This window comes from Agelaius tricolor, unplaced genomic scaffold, assembly GCF_023055355.1.
Source record: "Agelaius tricolor isolate 1412-34295 unplaced genomic scaffold, bAgeTri1.0.p SCAF_1, whole genome shotgun sequence".
NCBI lineage: Eukaryota > Metazoa > Chordata > Aves > Passeriformes > Icteridae > Agelaius > Agelaius tricolor.
The window spans coordinates 10,031,318-10,053,450 of record NW_027269261.1 but is presented as its reverse complement, the minus strand read 5'-3'; the positions used below and the strand labels follow the sequence as shown (position 1 = coordinate 10,053,450).

The 22,133-nt window shown below is 47.0% G+C and overlaps 2 protein-coding genes across 2 annotated transcripts in view; one reads left to right on the top strand and one right to left on the bottom strand.

Annotated features, from left to right (window-relative positions):
* Positions 1-3,324: 3,324 nt before the first annotated feature.
* Positions 3,325-10,760, bottom strand: LOC139600217 (uncharacterized). Its single transcript, XM_071448262.1, has 6 exons — positions 10,740-10,760; positions 7,045-7,598; positions 6,664-6,743; positions 6,460-6,569; positions 4,982-5,136; positions 3,325-4,863 (listed from the first exon to the last, which is right to left on the bottom strand). The coding sequence occupies exons 1-6, from the start codon at positions 10,758-10,760 to the stop codon at positions 4,698-4,700; spliced, it is 1,086 nt and encodes a 361-aa protein (XP_071304363.1). The 3' UTR covers positions 3,325-4,697.
* SYNDIG1 (synapse differentiation inducing 1) overlaps positions 7,231-22,133 on the top strand; it is a 51,566-nt gene continuing 36,663 nt past the window's right edge. The window contains exons 1-2 of the mRNA XM_071422536.1: positions 7,231-7,369; positions 17,146-17,696. Of these exons, the coding sequence (XP_071278637.1) occupies positions 17,217-17,696 (480 nt within the window). The 5' untranslated portion in view covers positions 7,231-7,369; positions 17,146-17,216. The remainder of the gene's footprint in view (positions 7,370-17,145; positions 17,697-22,133) is intronic.

Here is a 22,133-nt window from a genome sequence, read left to right as displayed (position 1 = left end):
AACCCCACTCATCAAATATAAAAGACAGGTAAGCACAGGGAAATTAATAAGAGAAATAAATTTATGTTCCCCTCTGCAATTCAATCAGTTAATTCAATGAGCATTCCTGGCAGCTAGGTATTTTTCAGCCAGATGGATTAATTCTTTTAGCAGACCTAGTGAAATGTTGTGAGGCCACTGAAGAGTATTGAAGCCATTTCTCCTTGGCTACACTCCTTAAAAGCCATGATGTCCTATTCTTCTGGCCTGTCTCCTCACCTTTGCCCTTCCACATATTTTCATATCAGGATCCTTCCCCTCCCCACCTGGGAAATCTGACTGGTTCTCATGGAGCTGTCTGGAACTTTCCTCAGCTTCTCGCTCTTGTTCTCTCTCAGGTTCAGGACCCTCTCTTGCTGTGCCCAGTGGTTTTCCATGGTCTGTCCAGGTAGACAACGCTGAGGCCAGGCCCTAAAACTGCCTCCATGCCTTAACAGGTCTGCAGGCTCTTGTCAGGCATCCTGAGGAGCAGGGGGAATGTGTCCTCATCCGGGGAGATGCAGGAGATTGGAAGTGGAAATCTGATTTCCCCAAAATTTCTGTTCTCCCAATCCTTCCCTCCTGGGATTCCATTCCCAAACACAAATCCCAAATCCCAAATCCCAGTCCCAATCCTGGACCCCAATTCCTGATCCCAATTTCAGTACCAGACTCCATCTTGTTGAGGATGGTGTGGGGGCAGTTCAGGAATGCCAAAATTCCCCAAGTTCCTGATTCCCAGGGATCCAACCCCTCCCTCCCAGATCCCTGATCCCAGATCCCAATTCCCAAATCCCAAATCCCAGACCCCAAATCCCGAATCTCTAATCCCAGATCCCAAATCCCAAATCCCAACCCCACTGGTACCAAACTTGATCTTGTTGAGGATGGTGTGGGGGCACTTCAGGAATGCCAAAATTTCCCAAATTCCTCACTCCCAGGGATCAAACCCCTCCCTCCCTGGATCCCTGATCCCATTCCCAATCCCTGATCCTGAATCCCAAATCCCTTTTCCCGACCCCGTGGGCACCAGATTGGATCCCATTGAGGATGGTGCAGGGGCACTTCAGGAACACCAAAATTCCTGATTTCTTCCAAAATTCCCGTTCTCCCAACCCCTCCCTCCCTGGATCCCTGATCCCAATCCCGATCCCAAATCCCAAATCCCTTGGGTACCAGACTCCTCTTTATTTTCACAGCCTGTTTGTGCAGAAAGAAAAAGAAATTTTCTTTTGGTTTTGCCAACACCAAAGCATTTTTCTAATGTTACAGGACAGGCACTGTCTAGTTTGAATCTGAAGGATGATGGAGAATTCGGAGCCCATCATGTCCTTTGTGCACAGCTGCTGCTCAGGTTTCTAAGCTGTGGGGCTTCACCCACACCGTGTAGGCTGCAGGCAGCCAGAAAAGAGCCTGGCATTCTCCTGAAATCATAATTGCCAAGGTGGGAATCACATGGGAAGACTCAGCTCAGCATCCTCCTGTTTCCAGCTGCTGTTCCAAGGTGTTGCATCTCCCACAGATGACTTGTGCTGAGTCCCTTGGCACTGCCTGGATGATCCAGGGCTTCTCCACATGCCCAATAATCTTTCTTTAAGGGGATGAACCAACTCAATGTGATGATCTGAAGTCTATTTAATTTAACTTTACCCATCAGCAATTAATTTAACCCATCAGCATGCCCAGATATAAACCCAGGTCTGAGATCTCCTACAGGACTGGATGCCTCCAACTCCTGTTTTTACTGTCCTGGCTACAAAATGTATCAGATTTTTGGGGAAAGTTCTGTCTCTTAATGTGTTTGTACACAGGTTCTTACACACTGGGTGCCTGAGCAATCCATAATGGGTCAAATTTCATGGCACTCAGCTCCAAAAAAGTGTCTGATTTCAACAAAGCAGTTTCACCGTGGATAAAAAGGCATTAAAGGTGAGATGCTAGATAACTCAGGAGATCCTTAATTGTGGCATTCACATTCTTTGAACGTGATTCCTTCACCCAGGGTTCTTCTCCTGGGAAGCTGAAAGGCAGCAAGAGGCCTCAGAAAAAATAAAAGCAATTCTTATCTCATTTGCTTCTCCTGTGTTGTGCTCATGTGGAATGTGTTTGGAGATTGTTTACCCACAGGTGATGCTTGATTAAACTCTAGTGTGAGTTGTTTTGATTCATTGGCAACTGGGGCCAAGCTGTGTCAGGACTCTGGAAGGAGTCATGAGTTTTCATTATTATCTTTTTAGCATTCAGTAAGTATCTTGTCTGTATTCTTTAGTATAGTATGGTATAATATAATAAATATGATATGATATGATATAATATTTAATTAGCCTTCTGATAAGATGGAGTCCTCCTCATCATTCTCTCCCCTCATTGGGGTTGCCTGAATTTACAATACTTAATCACATCCAAGAGGAACTTTATCATCTCAGATATTTGGTGGTTATTTGACTTGGTTCAATGTCTGCAGCACCTAAATATTTCACCAGTGGCTGGTTCCTTCTTTTATAAAAAAGTCACAAGGTGTGTAGCACATAAATATTTCACCAGTGGCTGGTTCCTTCCTTTATAAAAAAGTCACAAGGTGGCCTTGGCATGTTTCCTGTCTGACAGATGGCCACATCTCAATTAGCACTAAGCTGTGCCTTTCCTCTCTACCTCCAAAGGCCAGTGCAAGGCAGCACAAAAATGACACAGTTCCCTCTCCCTTGGAGGTGCCCATACTGGTCAAAGAGCCACCTTTTGGACAGGAAAGCATTGCTGCCAGAACTTGCTGTAAGGCTTCCTGGAAGAATCCCAAAAAGTTCAAAAACGAGGGCTGTATGCAGTGAGGCAAGGCACAGATGGCAAAAGAAAGGCAGTGCAGGTTTTTTTCCTGAGCCTCTGAGTCTCCCAGCTCCTGGACAAATGAGAAACTGGACTGCTTTGGCTGAATTCAAGCAACTTGTCTAAGGCAAAGGAGATACAGACAACCCTTCCTAGAGACTGGAATACATAAAAGGTTAGTGCTGTCCCACTTTTCCTAACAGGTCCCTCCAAATTAATTTAGCACCAGATGCAAAGACCTCCTTCATCCTCCTGGCAGATGATATCTAGCAGCCACTTCTGGTTTAATTAGGCAGACAGTGATTGTGTTTAGATTTTTCCTCTGTTGCAAGTAAGTATGCATATCCAGTTTATAAAGAAGAGTTCAAAGCAATGAAATATTTGATCTTGAGCTAAGCTACATCATTCACTCAGCCAAAAAATTGTATCTTTTGCTTGTCGATTTGCTGTGAATACAGAATAAGAAAAAAACGTGCTCAGCTTGGCTTAATCCAAACTCTCATTTTTATTCTGGTTTCAGAACTACCAGCAAACAAATCAACATGAACCTCAGCACCCACACAGCTCAGCCATTCCAGCTAACCAATTTTTCTTTCTCAGAAAGTTAAAAGCACTCCTGGCTACGCCTTTGGGGTTGGATCCAATTACATGGATTGGATTCTTTTTGCCTTTGGCAAGAAGAAATTACAGATTTTGGGCTACTTCCTGATTGCTCTGTTCCATCACTCTGAATTATAATCAAACTACATATGGTTGAGACCATAGCAATAATTCTGGTGCCAGGATTTTTGACTGACAGCATGAGACAAAAGCCCTGCACAACTTGGAGCACAGGGTCCTGGGGCCTAGTTGTGCCCTCTGAGTGAGGAGCAATTCTTTGGGTATTGTAGACCTGAAGGTCATTATTTTTATTCTGTAAATTCCAGCTCTCAGCCCTTCTCCAAAACCTTCACCTTTCCATCCCCTCCCTCTCCTTCTGCTAGCTGTGCACCACAGGAAGATTTAGCAGAAGGAGTGCAGTGAAAGATTTAAGCCGGGTTCTTCTGCTATGAAGAGGAAGTTTTTCTGTGGTGATCCCCAAAATCTGGGCTCCAGTCTCGTGCTGAGAACAGGCAGGGGGAGCAGCACCTGGTGTGTCCTCTCTCCTTGTCTCTCCGGTGATAGGTGGTGCTGCTGCTCTTCCTACAGACCACCAGCACACTTGCAAGGCTCTGCCTTTCCTCTGTCTCACTCGTGGTGTCCCAAGCATGCATCATATCATCCCAGACTCTGGCTTTGGGCAGCTGAGGAGCACAGTGAAACCTGACTCTCCCAAGAGCATTTCAGCACCTCAGTGGGTGCAGCAGTTAATGGTTCTCTGGAATCCAGGAATGCTGCCTACCACAAAGCTCTGTTCCTGCAGCACTGTGTGTGTGGCTCCCAGACCAGGACTCTCTCCTGCTCTCACTCTGTGCTGGTTCCCAACTGGTTTGGCCCTGGAGCTTTCAGAGCAGCTCCGTCTCCAAGGGCTCTCCCAGGCTGTGGTGCAGAGCTCCCAGGGCACCCAAGATCAGGGCTGAGTGCTGTTCCTCAGGGTGCCTCCACTGAAGGCAGTGGCCAATTGTTGGGTCAGCACTCCCCCTGTAACAGCCCTGCTCACAGTGACTCGAGGTGAAATGATTTCCCTGAAGCTGTAGTGACATATGCCTGCAAAGTCTCATCCCTTCTTTGCCTCCTACAAACCTCCATTTTGTAAGAAAAGCTGTTTGTACATCTCTGGTCATTTCTGCTTCCAGGTGGCATTTCTTTTTTGACATCCTGCCTTGATGGCTCCCAAATCCCTAGTTCCTCACAGGCAGACACTGAAGGACCATGGATGCTCACAAGCCATCATGGGCTGCCCTGCTCCAACAGCCATCAGAGCCAGGGAGGTGCACTTTCTTCCTCCCCACCTTTGCCCCTTTCAAATATCTCTTTGTGCTCCTCTTTGTGCTTCTGCCTGCACAGCAGCTTTCCTGCATCTCCATCAGCTGTGGAGGAAAGCACCTTTAGAAACAAAAAGAAAGGGTTAGTTACCACTGCTAGACACATGAACCCCCCAATTTCTTGCCATGAGAATCTGTGAACTGTGCTGGCACAATGCATTGAGGATGCACTGCACAACCTGGTATTGAGGAGGGCTCTCAGTGATGCTGCTGCACCTGAAGAGAAACCACCAACATCACAAACGAGCCTGCTGCAGTTCACCTGCCCCACCACAGGCCCCTTTCTGTTGCCATTTGAAGAACTTTCTTCAAAAGTCAGCAGGGTACCACTGAGCTGCAAATATAAAAATCAAATCAGGCACAGTCATCAGCTTTCCAGCAAAAGGAACAGGACAATTTATGGCAAATGTAGTGCCATAGGAAAGTGGCATAATTAAAACTAGTTTATTATGAGTTAATTAGTGTATTGGTAAATTCTTTGATGGTTTTGGGGAAGAGAAGAGGCCAACTAAAAGAAAGGGAGAAGTATGTCCTGGTCTGTAGCAGTGGTTGCAACCCCTGTCATTGTTGGATCGTGATTTTGCTCCTCTACTTAGATTTTCTTTGTTCTGCTGAAAAATTCAAGTAAACCAAATGAATCCAGGTTTCCTCATGGACACAAAGTGCCATGGTGTTCCCAGACTGAAGGAAGAATGTGCTCAGTTTGGTTCAGGGAGAAAGGCAAATGCAGAGGAAATTATTACTTCCCTGATGTCACTGAATCTCACTTTGATAACATTATGGAAAAAAAAAAACAACCTATTTTGGAAGTGTCAGAAGGAAACTAACTGCCTGGAAGCAAGAGGATTTGATTTGATGATCCAGAAATCCCTTCCCCCGTCCATTCTGCATAAATGAAGTTTTTTTCTTAAAAAAAAAATCCCAATAAATCTGTTTGGATTTCCCCCTATTTCACAAATACATTTGGTCCCTAAAAAATGAATTTCAGCAGGAATTCACCATCCATCCAAACCAGCTGGTATCTCCAATCAGTAGCAGTGATGGCTGATGAATTTGCACTGTAGGAGCAGAAATACCTTTGGCTGCAAGCCAACCCCTCCTTAAAGTTATGTCCCTGTACAAGCAGGATGGAAAGGCCTAAAAGTGTTACTTGGTAAAGGCATAATGATGGTGATTAAGAGACTTCTATTCACAAGAAAGTAAAGGTGAAAAACACTCTGGAGAATCAGCGTGATCATAATTTGGGGCTATTTCTTTCTGCTGATTATGTATGAATTGTCTCCCAGTGCCTATTACATTAAGGAAGAAACTGTTTTCTCTAAGACACAAAACCTCCCTGAACTCCAGATCAACTCAGGAATGAACAAGGGACCAGATATTTAGAAGGAGAGCAAAAATCTTCTGTGAATACCACTAGGATATACTGAACACAAAGAGAGTTTGGAATATCAATAACATTTTGTTGAAGAGCAGAAAACAGGGCTGGGGAAAACCCCTCAGATGGGATCGAGTGAGTTAAGGTATGCTTTGAATCTTGAACATTCTCCTTCAGCAAAGATTTGGCATGCCTGCTTTGGGGACTATGAATAACAAATGATAAGCAAGCAGTGAGAGGCAGAACCCATAACCCAGAGAGGTGGAGGCAACAAAAATGCACCAGGGCTTTCCATCCTCGTGTCTCTGTCCCTGTAGAGGCAAAGGGAAGCAGTGATCTAAACGGAGCATGTGATTTCCCAGCAGCGTTTTGAGCCGTGGATGTTGAAGCATCTAGAAAGAAGTGGTGACAGAGAAGCTTTTAGGCAAATGACTTGGCTGGCAGGGTTGTTGGGGATGGAAAGAGGAGTGGATGAGCACGGCTTACCCCTGTCACGCAGGATTGTTAGGAGAGCGGGGAACACCCCTCGATGCCGTGGGACGCAGCGCAGCGCGCTCGGCATTACGCTATAAAAATAAAACACAAACATTTAAAGTTCTCCAGAGCTGCTGGAGCTTCTCCATGGTCCTGGGGAGCAGTGCCGGGGTGCTGGCAGTGCCCTGGTGGCGGGGGGAGCAGTGCCGGAGTCCCTCGGCAGCCGGGCTGGGGCCAGAGGAGCGGTGCCCGCCAGGGTTCGCTGAGCCCGGCTGTGCGGGGAACAGAGGAGAATGGAAGGGAAAAAGGCCTGGAGAGGAGGAGGAGAGGGAGCAGAGGGGGGTCGGAGAGGGGAGGGCTTTGCCATACTCACCCGGGGCGGGGGTTACATACCGAGGGATGGGAGGCTGCTCCTGCTGCGCTGCAGAAGGAAAGTTGGCCGCGCTGCCGCGCAGGGCTCCTTCTCCTCCTGCCTCTCTCCCTCCGCCTGCCTCTCTCTCTCTCTCTCTCCCTCCCTCCTCCTTTTCCTCCTCCTCCTCCCGAGCCCACAGTGCCGCCGAGGCGGTGCAGGCGGCGCAGCCCCTTCTCCGCCGGCGCTGAGCATCCCCCGGGCCCGGTCCCCGCCGCCGCCCCCGCCGCGGGGATGCTGCCGGGCGGAGCGCCCGGGCGCTGAGCCGCCCCTCCGGGAGCACCGCGCCGCGGGTCACCTTGCAGGGAGGTGAGTGACCCCCCAGCCCAGCCTGTCCCATCCCCTCCGGGCAGCCATGCACCAAACGGCCGCTCCGCCGCATCCCCGGAGCATCCATCCCCCGGAGCATCCTCCGGAGCGCGGAGCGGAGGCGGGGGCACCGCGGCTCCCGCAGCCGCCGCGGCCGAGGGACTCCGGGGGAGCGCAGGGAAGCGCGGGGGCTGAGCGGGGCCGCCCGCAGAGGTGCTTCCCCGATGCCCTGCGGAAAGCCCAAATTACCATGCCCGGTCTTGCCCGGCGGGGTCTATGGAATGAGAAGAGGCTTTTCCAGTGCGCGGCGAGATTGGGAACATTGGAAGGGAAAGTGCGCGCGGGGTTCTCCTTTTCCCTTCCCTCCTCTTCCCCGAGAGGAATCCCATCTAGCGCACTGTGGCAGCTTTTCCTCCCGGCTCCCGTCCGCCCTGCCAGCCCAGGGAAGGGGGAGAGGGGTTGTGCAGGGGTCTGCGGGGGCAGAGCCCCAGCCGGGGGCAGGCAGAGCTCCGGAGGTGCTGAGCTCCTGGCGGCCGCAGCTGCCCGCTCCCCTCGCTATCCTGCTCCGGAGAGGCGCCGGACTGAATTTCTTTGCCTTCCCATGGTCTAGTTTGAGAGCAGTGAGAGCTAAGTTGGGGAAAGGGATGGTTGAAGCAAGGAGGCAGCAGTGGTCCCCGCTATCGGTGGCAGTGGGGTGACATTGGGGGAGTCCCCCGTGCCTGCCACGTCCTTCTGGGTGGGGTACCCGGGTACCACTAAAGCATCCCGCAGGGGGTCAGTTCTTCTGTGGGAAGAGGCTGGCAGCGCACTGAGACCTTTCTGGAACTGACACTCCAGGAGTAGGAGCCTTCCTGGAGCAGGATGGGCAGCACTCCCCAGCCAGGAGCGTGCTGCAGGGGGAGAGGTGCAAGGGTCTGTGTGGGACTGGCTGTGGTGGTGGGGCATAAACGCCCCCCAGCCTGGGCAGAACAGGGAGCAGGAGTGGCAGGAGTTGCTCCAGAGAGCAATCTGTTGAACTGTGCCTTTAAAATCACCGGAGGGAAGCTGTAGCCTCTGATAGAATAAATAAAAAAAAATCATCTAAACTTTGCAGATAGATTAAATATTCAAATTACAGTTAATTAGATATTAATCTGGTGTAAACAGAGCATTAGCAACAATTAAAAGATGCTTTGATGGTCTTAAGCTCAAGATGATGCATTAACTGGCAGATTGAGGGGGATATTTGTGTATCCTAAAAAGCAGTCAGAACAGAGAATACACTTTCCTACATTCATGTATTTAAACGACTTAGTTTTAATTATAGTTAATTAACTGTCATCTTTAAAGTAGCTGCAAGTTGATGGTCTGTATTAATTTCAAATTACCTTGCTCCTAAGACAAAGACTGATTTTACTGGACAAGGTGACATTTTATTGGCAGTTTTGGTAACTACAGATCGTGCCAGGGTAGGATAAACTCATTTGTAGGAATTAAATGAAGTCTCCTCTCATTAGCTGGGCAGGCAGATGTCTCACACCACTGGTGCCACACACTCTGGAATAAATCTCACACACAGAGGAGGGCTCTTCCTTATACAAATGCAGATGTAATGCAGTACTGGTGTACACAGGCACCACCACAACACATTTAACTTGAGGAAGGATGCTCTCAGGGTTTAAAATGCTTTTTCTTCTGAGAACAGTATTAGAGAAAATGTGCAATGTGTTTGGATAAGGTTTTTTATCTTTTTTTCTCTCTACAGCAAATTCATATCTGCAGACAGCTTTAAAATGCTTCTAGTAGAGTTATTTAATACTGTCCATGTGGCTGTTAAGATTGCAGATTACATATGTGGTTATTAAGAGCCCAAATTTTGTCATCTTCACTTTGGAGACTCAAATTTTTACAGGTTATGGTTTGTACAGTTCAATTGGGGAAAAAAAAAAAAAGAAAGGAAAAATAACTGCAGAGGTGCGCACAGGAGAAAAATACTCAGCGTGTTCATTGGCTTTGCTTTGACAAACATGAAGAGTGGCTGTGTGTAAGTGTCTGAATACACATCCTCCAGATATCATGTCAGTTGTTTCTGAGTGCCCTTTCTCTGGCAAAAAAAAAGCTGGAAACTACTTTGAATAATAGGGTCACAGCAAAATGTTCCTCTTCAGATGTAGATGCCTGTGACCCTGAGGATTCATGTGGGGCTGCTCTAACCTGTAGCACCTGAGAATCAAAAGATTTTGTAATTTCAATTTTGGTGCTGTAAAATCAGAAGAGTGACAAACTGGTTGTTTTCACTGCACAAGCAAAGACTGCATTTTGAAGCAGTGGTGCAGTGCATGAGTGGTGTGAGTCCATGCATGCCTTTAGCAGTGCCAGTTTTATACCTGGCATCCCTATGGATGTGTGTGTGCATGTGTGTCCCTATAAAACCTGAATTTGCAAAGTTCCCTCATTTATCAATAACTCTCCAAATCTGTGCTGCATTTCTGTCTTTATGCTTTGAGGCTTCACAGAGGCACGAGAAGAATGAGCTGACTGTTCCCACCAAGTTGGCATAATTCTGGCTGAATTTTGATGGGGTTTGTGTGCTTTGATTGACTGCTCAGACACCTTAAAAATCCCCAGGCAGAACAAAGAACTCTAAAATGGTATTTGCTAAAGGACAGAATCATGGAATGGTTTGGGTTGCAAGGGATACTAAGGTTAAGTAGTTCCAAACCCCCTGCCATGGACAGGGATGCATTCCACTAGCTCAGGCTGCTCAGGACCCATCCAACCAGAAAACTTCCAGGGATGGGACATAATCAAACAGTTCAGCTTCTAGAGAAAGGACCTAGGAAAGGCACCCAGCCTGGTGTCAGGTGCTGCAGGGCAGCTGTGCTCAGTGTGCTGCTTCAGGACATCTCCCACAGCAGCTGCCCCCCACATGCAATGACTTATCCAGTCCTCTCCCAGTGGGTGATGTCCCCATGTCACCCACCCAGCTTCCAGCTCCTATCCCTGTGCTCTTTGCAGGAAAGCAATCTCCTCTCTTCCTCAACATGTGAGCTGCATGTGGTTCACAAAATCATGGAGGCAAGGTTGGGATGTGGATATGCTGCCAGCCCAAAGCCTGTGCCTCCCATACACAAGTCCCTGAGGTCCTATATCCCTTCTCCTCCCAGAGAACAAAGAGGACAGGGCTTTTCTTCATGTTCAGACAATGCCCTGACTCCAATAGGCATCAGCATGACTCATTTCCATTTTTGTTTCTGCAGGGAGGGGTGAGTGTAGGGTTAATAAAGGTCTGTAAAGGTCAAACTATGCCCCACTGATGCTGCTGCTTCATTTTCCCCTGCCTGCCCTGTGTGCCTGCAGCTACCACTCTTGCCATGGCTAAATCACTTACTCTGTAAGGCTTTTGTCCCATGGTATAGTCCTGGCTCTGCAATTTTTCTGTCTTATGGAGCACAGCTGATTTTATGGCCCCAGAAGCATCTGTTTACTCTAATCATCCTTGCCCAGATGAACTGACTCCAGTAATTTTGCAGTGTTTTTCTAGCAAAGTGACTTACAGCCCTGGAGTGCTTTGCTTGGGGCAGGAGGGACAGAAACTTCCATTTTGCACCGAGTCTGCACCAGCACACTGTCTTCCTGTTGTGTCAGCTCTTTACTTCCCATCTGTGCTTCAGGAATACCTCAAGCCCAGCCTGGAGCACAGCACTGGGGGTTTTACATGCAGAGAGAGTGTGAGGCAGTGTCCTGCCCTGCTTTGCTCCCTGCCTGCAGGGTGGGAGAGCAAGCAGAGGCAGATGAGCAGGGTGTGTGCAAGAACTGGGCTCTGGGGGCTTGGCTGCCCATCAGGAATGAGGCTGGAGAGAGCTGGCAGGGCCAGTCCTGCATCCACATTTGGGTGCTCCTGTCTGTGTCACAAGTTAAACAGGGACTTTAGGTCCAAGGAGAGGCACAGGATTCAGCCAGCAGGCAAAGCAAGAGGGCCAGAGGATGCTGTGATGTTGGTATTCGTGGGAGAGACTTCCAACTTCTCTTTTGGAAGCTCTTAGAGTAAGAATTGCTCCTCATGGCTCAATCTCCCCAGTTTGAAATGGGGGGTTGGAATAGGATGCTCCTGCTCTGCAGTATTGGGGAGCCACTTGAAAACACAGCAGGAAAAACACAGCCAGACTTTCTGACTACTTTCACTCTGCAGAGTAATTGCCAGAAGTGGTGCAGGTGTCAAGGTGCTTTTACACCAGTGCCTGCCACCCAGGGTTATTAACACCAGAGCAAGATTCTCTTAGTCATTAGTTATTTATTATCTGGAAAGTGCTGTGAATGAAAAAAGTTGTGAGTTCAGACTGAACCCCACTAAGAACTAAGGCTGAAAAATTTGAGTCGTGAAGGAGAATTGCTGGAAAAGTCTGAATGTGTCTTTTTTTTTTTTAATTGGAGGCAACTTGAGGCATAGTGAATTAAGGGCCAGCTTGTTCAATTAAAAATAAATAAATGAAACATTGCATTTCATTTTAGCTCAGGCAAAATACTTCCATCTGCTCAAAAGGAAATACTTTGTTGCAGGAATAACATTATTATATATTAGGTCAACACAAGGTAATTCCTCCTTTCTTCCCCACTCCATTCTTTAGTTCAGATACTGAATTAAGCAATCAATTATTCAGGCAGATATGCAGATGGTAATTGTTTTAACATATATCTCTGCACAGGCAATCAAGAGACCTGGATTTTATTTCCAGCTCTGTCTTGACATGACCTTGGGCATTTCACCATTCTCCAAGTTCCTGGTTTTTAGGAGGACAGATCACATCTCACAGCAGATTTGCTGCATATTGGTAATACTAAAATAGCATGGAGGTCTTTTTAATTCCACTGTTAGCAATGAAACATTTAGCTATCACTAATGCATGCATTCCTAATTTTCCCAGTGTGAGTAAGTTGCACTGCCTTACGAAACTCCCTGTAGTTTACTTAATAGAGTAAAAGGAATTCCAGCTGCTGAAATACAGCATTCCCTTGAAACAAAACCTACTTTAATAAGCCCGGCTAAATCAAAGAAGGAAAATACAAGTGGGAAAGGGGTTTTTTCCTTCATTTTGTTAAATATTTCACTTTGTAATCAGCACTCCAGATCCATACATTGCCTGTGATTTCTCTCATGCATAAGGTCTGTATTTGTTGTTGCAGTTTCTAAATGTCTGGAATGCCTCAAACCGTTCTGAAGCTTATTGCACTGTGCTTTAGAAACTCCCTCTTACCTGAGAGCTCATTGCCAGGGAATCTGCAACTTATGAGGGCCTTGACTGCTCTTCAAGAGAGCTTTCTCCCCTCTGCTTTCTCTGCACTGGCAGAGGGGAAACCAGCTTCAAACCCAGGGGCATTTTGTTGAATCTGATAATCCTGGGGCTGAATCACCTTCTGCTGGTGGCACAAAGGGTCACTATTACCACTTCTTGCCATTCTGGTGATTGAGCATCACTGGGGGATTTGGGAGCAGTACTTTTGGGGAGCATGGGAGACAGGTAGGAACCTGTAAGGATCAGAGGGGTTCAAATCATGGGATGATCAAGTTGAAGGAATCTCAGGAGGTCTGCAGCTCTATTTCCTGCTCAGAGAGGTCAACTGGGATCACACCACAATCCTCACAGCTTCATTCAGTTGGGTCTTCAAAACCTGCAAGGATGGAGACTGTGAATCCTCATTGGGCAGCTTTTTCCCAATGTGCTTGACTGTCTTCATGGGGAAAAGGCTTCTGCCAATATCCAGCAGCCCCATGCAGAAGCACACGAGTTTTTGATGCTTTCTTCCTGGCTGATGACCTGCCAGATCTGCAGGGAATGGCAGAGGGTACAGCCTCAGGCTTTGACAGCAGATGGGGACTCTGCCTTCAGCCTCACTTGCCTTCACCTTCCAGTTTTCTTGCCAACAAACCAGTCTGCTGGGCTGGTGGTGCTTGGTCTGTGTGCATGAATGTCCTTCTGGTCTGCTCTGAGGAGGTGGCTGGGGCTGCTCAGCCACAGCCCAATGTTTCAACTCTATGGCTTGCTCAGAATTCAGGGGTTTGCATTCAGAGTTTCCCAACTGCTTATTCACACAGGACACTGGGTGCCTGGCGAGGGTCTCCAGAAGGCTGAAGAGCCCTTAAGCTGTGCAAAGCCCCATGGAGAGAGGAGGAAAGGAGCATCCTGCCAGGTCCCAGGAGAGCAAAGGAGTTTTGGGATGGTGGGCAGTAACAGAGCTGGCTTCTGCTCAAACCTGGGGCACAGCATTTAGCTGTTCTCTCCCTGCCCTCCTTACAGCTGGCATTTCTCTGTCTCACACCCTGTGCTTAATTAGTTTGTCAGGCACTGTCATCATAGCAGGAGGCTGCAGAACACCCAGCAGAGCGTGGCTCTCAGTGCAGCTCCTCACTGTAGCTGGGCTCTGCTGTAACACCAGTGATAGCTTAATAAACCACAGCATTGCAGGCTAGAGATCTTGGCACTGCTTGCAGCTTCTTATTAAAATAAGAAAGGAGGAGGGGGGAATCCAAGAAATTGGAAAGAGTGAAGGGTAAAGTAATTAATGGACTCACTTTTTATATTAGACTGGGGTAAAAATGTCTAACCCCAAGGTAAACATTAGATTGAAGGTTGATATATTGATTATATATATCTATCTGTTAATAACTTGAACTTGGCTTTTCCTTCTGGTTCCAGTCTCAAGTATAAAAATGCAGAATTATTTCTGGTTGGCCTCAGTGCCAGTGAGTGATTTGTGGGACAATTAAAACCATGCAAAAACTGAAGAAACCTGAATCCAACCAATTAAAATTAACTATGCATCTTGGAGCAGACTGAAAAGCTTTCTTATTTCAAGAGCTCTGATGAATTTCATTTTCCTGTCAACATCATTCTGAAACCTCACTGTGGCCATAGGTGATGAGAGCTTTTTTCTGCTTTGAATGTTGGCTTCCTGCACAGAAGGCACCCTCCCAGTTTCCTCAGGTGGTCTGTCAGAGGTCACCAGCTCTGGCACTGCCATCCAGGGATTCTGGGCTGCAGGGAACCTGGAAACTGGGGCAATCTTAATTTTAGGACAGGCTTGCAAGCCTGGCCCAGGCCATGTCCATGAGAGCCCCTGGTGAAAGTGGAGTGGCTGGATCCATGTGCAAGGGGTTCCTGCAGGCAGGACAAAGGCTCTGAGGCACTGGCACAGGTGCCTTTTGCCCCTAAGTGACCATGTGCCACTCTCTGTCACACCTCCATCTCAACTTGGGGGATCCCATTTCAGGAGAAATACTGATATAATTCTTTATTTCTCTTTTTCCCCCCTCTTAATGTATTATCCTGAAAAGGCACAAGTCTCATCAGCCTCTTCCCATTAGGCAATACTCTTGCAGGGCCAAGAACACTGGGTCAGGCTCTGGTAGGGCAGGCAGCCAGCTGCAGATTAAAAAGCACCTGGGGTTAAAGCATTTACCCAGATTGCATGCTGCCATCCACATCTCCCTGCTGACCTTCCCTGAGGCACACTGCCTGCCCTGCTATGTGGGACTCCAGGGAGGATGTCCTGAGCAATGGACTATCCCTGTTTTCAGAGGAGCTCTGTGAGGGAAGGATGCTCCCTGTCTTGTCCGAGCCTCATTTTTGATGTTTTTTCCCACTTTTTGTCCGTTACCAAGGGGAAAGTGTCACTCAGAATCTCCAATATTGGTTTACAAGACTGTTTGAAATGCACAGAAGGTAAGGACCTGCCATATAGATGTTTAGATCCATGGTAGGGCTGAGAAACAAAGCAGCTCCAAGGCATGCAATGAAACTGCCCTAAAATGGCATTTTCCTGAGTGCTGCTTAAGGCAGACTTTGCTGAAATGATGTGACCACAGGCAGGTGCAAGGCATGACCCAAGTTTTCCAGCCATTGATGCAGTGACAAAGTGTTGACCTCTTCATACATCTCTCTAGGAGGGCATTTATTTGTTTGGTTGGTGAGTCTTCTCCAATTTCTGCTACATCTGTGGCATGTTCCTCCTGACCACTTCACTTTGCTTGTCAGGTGGCAGGAATAAGAGTGTTTGCAAGAGGGTTTGCAGTTTTTTGGGTGAAGGATTGATGGTTGATGTTACACATCAGGGAGTGTAGCATCAACCATCATGTTGGGAGAAACTGAGCGAAGTCTGAGAATTTACTCTTTAGCTGATGAGTGTTTCTCACCTTCTGCCCATGGGGATGTACTTTCATGCAGTTTCTTTGGGAGGAGGAAGTGGAAGGTTTGTGCTCAAGCAGCTGGAGGCCCAGAAGGATGCTCCTGCTACCTGGATTGCACATGGAACTTCCATGGGATCCCACCATGGTGGATTTTCTCTTCTGTAGCTTTCCTGCTGGTTCACTTAAGAGAAGCACTTAACTACTTGACAACACAATAAAAATGGAGCCTCTGCATGTTAAACCAAGTGCTGTGAATGTAAGCATGTCAGCGCTCTGGGTCAAGCTCTCGTGTGTGTTAAACAAGTTTCTTGCTTAATTGGTAGCGTTAGAACAGCTCTTAGCAGTGGTTTAAATACCTCTTGCATCCAAAAGAGAGACTGAAGGTGTTTGGAGTCTGGAGTTAAGAGGAAAAAATACTGGGCTTTTGCTGGACATTGCTCTGTTAGAGGTTGTCTGACATAAAAGGGAAATAGAAAGCATTGAGTAAAAAAATTACATATGTTTATGTGTTTGTGTATTTCATTTTTGGTTTCCTCCAGACAGCACAATGGGGACAGGTAATCCTGCATTAATAACTTGGTCTTAGAGGATCTAATATGAAGAACTTTGAAGGCAGTAGCACGTCTGTAATTTTTATGCTCATGCCCAGAAACAAACCCCTGAATTTACAGTTCCTGTGGCCAATACATAAGTATTTAAAAAGGCATTTGCCTTTGGCTACACCTGAGAAAAACAAACAGCCTGGTGAGAAATTGTTCAGGCTGAAAATAATTGGTTTTCAAAGGATAGTAAAGCACTTGCCAAGGGCAAAGGGTGGCTGCAGACACTGACAGGTGAACACAGCACCTGCCCATCTTTTGCAGTTGCAGATTTCTGAGAACTGAAAATGGTTCTTTTAGGAGATTTTTGTTGTTGTTGTTTTGATCTTTTTTGGTTTTTTTCCCCATCTCTTATACAAAGTGTTTAGAGGAAAGGGATGTTGTTTCCAGGATGACAGCTGTGTACCTGTAGGAGGCTGGAGCAGGTGCCAAAGCCATTCTTTGATGGGGTCCATCACTACCAAGACATTTCCCCTCATCTGCTTCCCTTCATCCTATGGATGTGGGGAATTTGCCTCCCTGAGTGGGGCAATATTTGGGGAACTGAATGGCTATATTTGGAGAACTAAATCAGGGTGTGCGCATATATGGGGCTCTATTTTCTCTTGAGACTGTATAGAAGACAAGCTGACTTGAGTCCTTCAATTCATTGCCTTTGACCTCACTGTTGCCATCTTATTGCAGGGGTTCCCCACTGCTGTCTCCTTATCACAAAAGTTTCATATCTTCTTGGTGTTTCTTGTGGGCAGCTCCTCAGAGCTTGGACTCTTTCTTCTTCACAAAGCAGCCAAATGACTCCAGTGCCCTTCTCACCCAGCCACCCCACTCTTTTGTAGCACTTTTCTTCTCCTTTCTTGCAGCTCTGGCTTGGTAAAGTCAGGCCTGTTCCTAATCTTTGATAATTGGCCCAGCTGCAACTCCTTAGGGGTAAGATTACTTTCTACACTATCTTTATTTTCTTATATTCTGTCCCCCTAAACCTCACCTTTGTTTCTGTTCCCTTTCTCCATCAGGAAAATGGGAGCCACTCACCCGGCGTGAGCTCTAAGGCACGGCAAAAGAAAGGCCTCGGACACCTCCCAGTATGGATGGCTTGGTTGAGCAGAACAACGTGCTGATGCACAGTAAGATCACTGAGGCTGGGAAAAGGAATGGTTTAATCAACACGAGGAACTTGGTGGCCGAGAGCCGGGATGGCCTGGTCTCTGTGTACCCCACCCCTCAGTACCAGAGCCACCGAGCGGGCGGCCTGTCCTCCCCGAGGCGCCCGGAGAATGGCAGGAGTGACCCCGTGCAGCAGCTGCTGGACCCCAGCATGCTGCAGCAGACAGTGGAGTCCCACTACAGGCCCAACATCATCCTCTACTCCGAGAACGTGCTGCGCTCGTGGGGCGAGAGCCTGGGCCCGGAGTGCTGTGAGACCACCTTCATCGAGGAGCGCTCGCCCGCCAAGGACAGCCTGGAGTACCCCGACAGCAAATTCATCGACCTCTCTGCGGATGACATCAAGATCCACACCCTCTCCTATGAGGTGGAGGAAGAGGAGGATTTCCAGGAACTAGAGGTCAGATGTCACTTGGGATATGTGGGGAAGGTTGGGAGGAGGAGGGTGTGCTTGAAATTAAGTGTACAACCCCCCTAGAGCTGGACAGCAGGGGATCAGCTGCTTTTTGGGTCAGCTGTATCACTTTCTCCTCCAACTAGGACAATGAATTTGCTCATCTTTATTTGTTGGGTAAGGTCCCAGATCTGTGGATACTGATGGCAAAATTCCCACTGGCCCTAAAGGAGATCAGCATTTCCCTTCTGTCTCTGAAGGGGCTGGTCAGAAACAGAGGAAGACCCACGTGCTTAAGTGCTGTGTAATGTTGGGGCTGGGTGCATCTGTCTATCTGCATGGAGCCCATCTTACTCAGCAGGCCAACATCATCTCTTGCCTTCACCTGACTTGAGCAGAATGTTTTAAATTATTGGCTCAGACACAACATATTTCTGTCTTGGAATGAATGCAGAAACAGAAGTCTTTGGGTTTCAAGCTGCAGTGGATTCATATCTCTGAAATAAATGATATTTTTCTGATGGAGCTGAACACTTTTAGACTCAAATGCAATGTTTTCTTCAGGAGTCCCATGGCTCATTGATTGCTCACTGTAAAGTAACAGGGAAGACTATGGAAACAACTTTGTTCTTTCTAAAATGATGCGATTTTTTTATTTTTTTTATTTTTTTTATTTTAACCAGAGGCCCAAGTGTGACAGGAATTTGTGTTTGCCAGTTTTTGTGGGAATGGAGGGTGAACAATGCTGGTGATCTGAAAACTTCCTCCACCACTGGTGAGAGACTCCTAACCTAGCAAAGACCCTCTGTCTGTCATAGAGCAAAGCTATGCCTTCAAACATGAATGTCACAGCTGAGATAGGGACACTGGTCATGTTTCTCTGTTGCTGTGATGTTCGGTCAGGACTGAGATCCATCAAGCCCTAAAATTTCTATTTTCACCTCCTGTAATACCAGTGTCTCACCCTGTGATCAGCACAGGGGAAATCCAGCAAGAGCCTGACTTCCCTTTTATTCTCTTTTATTCTCTGTATTGATAAGGTGGGAAGAGGGAAGTGTTTTTCACAGTGCGTGCCATTAATGCAGTATTCAATGCCTCCACAGGGAGACAGAAAGCTTCTCTCTGAAGCATGTGAGACTATTAGCTCAAATCACACCCTTCCACAGAATTTCAGAATTGGCTGTGGGAAGTATAATTTCCTTAATCAAAACAAAATTCCTGGTTGCTTTCTTTTTGCCCCAGTTTCTCTCATGCAGTAGTGACACAAGTGACTGCAGCACACATGGTGTTATTGACACATCTGGCCTGATATTCAGGGAGCAAAAAAAAAAAACCTCACTCTCATCAATTCAAGTCAAGAAGACATTCTTGAGTCAACTTCTGGAGAATGAGATAAAAAAAGGCTGGGAAAAATGAGCAGCATAAGGAAAAAACCTCTTCAAAGTGGTACTAGAGGAACTTGATCAGCTTTTCACAGAGAGCATTTGTGTCTTAGAAACCAGCTGCAGAACTTCATCCTCCCCTGATCTTAAGAGGAGAAATGAGACAGTAAATTTTGGTAACATGCTCTGACACTGTGTGCATCCTTTTCCCTGGCTCCTTCTTCTTTCTGACCTGTTTCTCTGGAAACAGACCCCCTGAGACGAAACGTGGCAGTTCTTGAATGGATGTAGAGTATGTGGAACCACAGACTCCCTGTCTCATTTGGCCCTTTGGGGTGACACTGTGCTAACAAATACAGATGTATGCACAACCATCATGACCTGTGTGTACAAAGTGCTCAGAGTAAGACATTCACAAAGTACACACCACCCCATGGGCTGTCCTCTCCATCAAAATTTCTCCTCCACTAGGAACAGGGGATGAGAAATCCAGGCATGGTTTGGATAAGGACCTGGTTAGTTGGAAACACTTGTTTTGCTAGAAACCTCTGCTTTGAGACCAGGGTCTGTCTCCATTGCTGCACTGAGGTTTTCACACTCCTACATGAACTTTCCCCTGATCCCAAAGGACCAACCTGCTGAGCATCTGTTTGCAGCAGAAGTAGCTCAGCATGGCAAGTAGCTTCCATTCCAGGAAGGTCCAAATTCTGCAGATGCAGCTGGTCATGCAGGAGAGGAGAGAGGAATTTGACAGCACCAGACCAGAAAAAAAGGTGTCTGCTGTGTTGTGCTCCTCTGGTTCACAGAGGCTGGTGGACAGAGGCTGTGTCTGTGTGGCCAGATGCATGAGGGCCTCCTGGGCTTGGCCGGAGCACAGCCTCATTAGAGACCTAAATTCCTGTATGGAGACTCTGGGAATGGAAGAGAACTCCTTAAGGACAAACAGTCACTGTGTAAGGTGATGAACCATGCCAGATGGTTAACTACACAAAACCAGCACCTGAATCACACAGAAAAAGTGTGTCACACTAGGAAGAAGTTTTTTCCCTGCCAGTCACTGACAAGAAGCAAATGCTTTTTTAGGTTGCTAATAGCGGGGTTGGGAGAGAGCTGGGACTGGGAGCAGAAGTTAGGAGGAAGAGGGTGACACAACAGAGATGCAAATTTTGCTTCTCCTCTGTGAGAGTCTAAAGGGTTTGAGCCTGCACTGAGAGTGGCACAGGACATTGCTGTGTATTTTGTCATGTTGATTGTCAAGGCACAGATGATCAAGGCATGGAAGCTGCAGAGTGTCAGAGCAGACCAAGACTCATGCCTGCTTTGGCACTTCTTTCTGGGAGAAAACTCTATAAACTAGCCTCTTTTTGGAAACACTGGCAAAGAGGACAGCTTTGAGCAGAAGAGCTCTTTCCTCTTGAAAACTGAGGGCTACCTCCTGTTCTCCACCTGTCAGGGGAGTCCCAGCTTGAGCATCTCTGTAAAATGCCTACTGGAAGGCACACCAGCCATGGGCCTGTGAGTCATTGCTCTTTCTCCATGTCTCCCTGGCACTGCCTGCCTTATACCGGTATGCCTACCTAGGGTTTTTGAGGACGGATATTTAATTTCATAGAAATGTCAAAAAATCAATCTCCTCACTTTCTAGTGTCCCCCCCCCCCACCTCAATGCAAGACTCTCAGGAGGGACACATGCAGAAAATAATTTTATTGCAGATCAGACTGCTCTAACATGATTGCCTTTTTGAAAAGGGTTGGGCTCTTGATAAGCAGAAAGGTTGCTGTTCTCTGGCAGAAAACTTTGCAGTAGAGAAAGGTTCTGGAAAAAAAGCACAGCCATTTTGATAAATTCGGTTTTGGTTTGAAGAATTGACCAAGCCAAGCTGCAGGGTTTGCTTCTCTGTTAGCCACCAGCCTCCTCAGGATGGGTCTATCCAGCTCAACATGTCTTGGACAAGTTGCTGGGAAGGAGACACCTTCTTGTCTTCCCAAGCCCGGGGACTCTGAAGAACATGGGAGGTGCTACAGAAGAGCAGGAGACATCCTGATCATGGGCTGTACCCTGCAGCAACATTTCACAACTTATTTGTAGGGATTTTTTACTAGCAGTACTTCTCAGGTCCTGGTGGAGTGTTGTTCAGTCTGCCTAAGAAAATCATAATTGTCTGGAGGGAAAAACATCTCAGAAACAGCTCTCATTAGCATATAGAGCCCCGCTTTGCTCCAGCAATTTCCAGGCATGAAAACAGAAGGCTGCACATTCTGTCAGGGATTTAAACTTCTCTCTTCCATGCCCATCCCTGAAATCAAATGATTCCCTATTTAGGTATCTCTGTAAAATTTATAAATATCTTATGAGTTCTTTACGCCACAACTAATAGACAGACAACTTGTCAAATGCGGCGGCAGTGAAATATGAAATGAGTTACAAGATGAAATACCCTCCTGTTAGAGTTCATGTGCCATCTTTTATCCAAAAATAGCATTTGTCATATTATACTGCTGCTAGTTTCCCTCCTAGCCACTAGGTAGATTGCTTATTTAGAGAAACCCAAGCTATTCATGGCAGCAAATTAAATTATTCATTTACGTCGCATAAAAGAATACCTTGGAGCTGTCTCTTAAAACCCTCTTACTTTTTCCCAGCACCCAGCATTGTCTGAAACAATCTCTAAAAGCAAAATAAATAGAATGTTCTGGGAGTGAAAGAAGAAAAGCAATGTAGTGCTTTCAAGGTATACATTTCTTCTTTTTTTTTCCCACGAGAAGTTGCTGGATTCTGTGGTGAAAACTTATCCTTTGGACCTGAGCATGAAATTGTAGAGATAGAATTTGGATCCTGTTCCATCCAACCACTCTTCTCACCATTCCCAAGCACCTCCTGACATGTTTTTTTCTGCAACATGAAGAGAAGACCCTGAGGAAATTGATGCCCACCAAGCCCCATGAAATCACACATGCTTTCTGTCAATGCTTCCAGCCTGTGGTCCTGCACTGGGCTGTGTCCTCAGCCTCCCCTGGCTGTAGGCATCCAGAAGGCATATTTGAACACTCCTTGGGGGCT

Excerpts from the sequence above, each read along its gene's own strand:
- LOC139600217 (XM_071448262.1), bottom strand. The coding sequence starts at position 10,760 with ATGGGACAAAAGCCTTACAGA. Across the intron at positions 6,744-7,044 it reads GAGCAGCCTCCCATCCCTCG|CGTAATGCCGAGCGCGCTGC; the intron begins GTATGTAACCCC and ends TTATTTTTATAG. Across the intron at positions 5,137-6,459 it reads CACGAGGATGGAAAGCCCTG|CTCAGTGGTACCCTGCTGAC; the intron begins GTGCATTTTTGT and ends TTATATTTGCAG.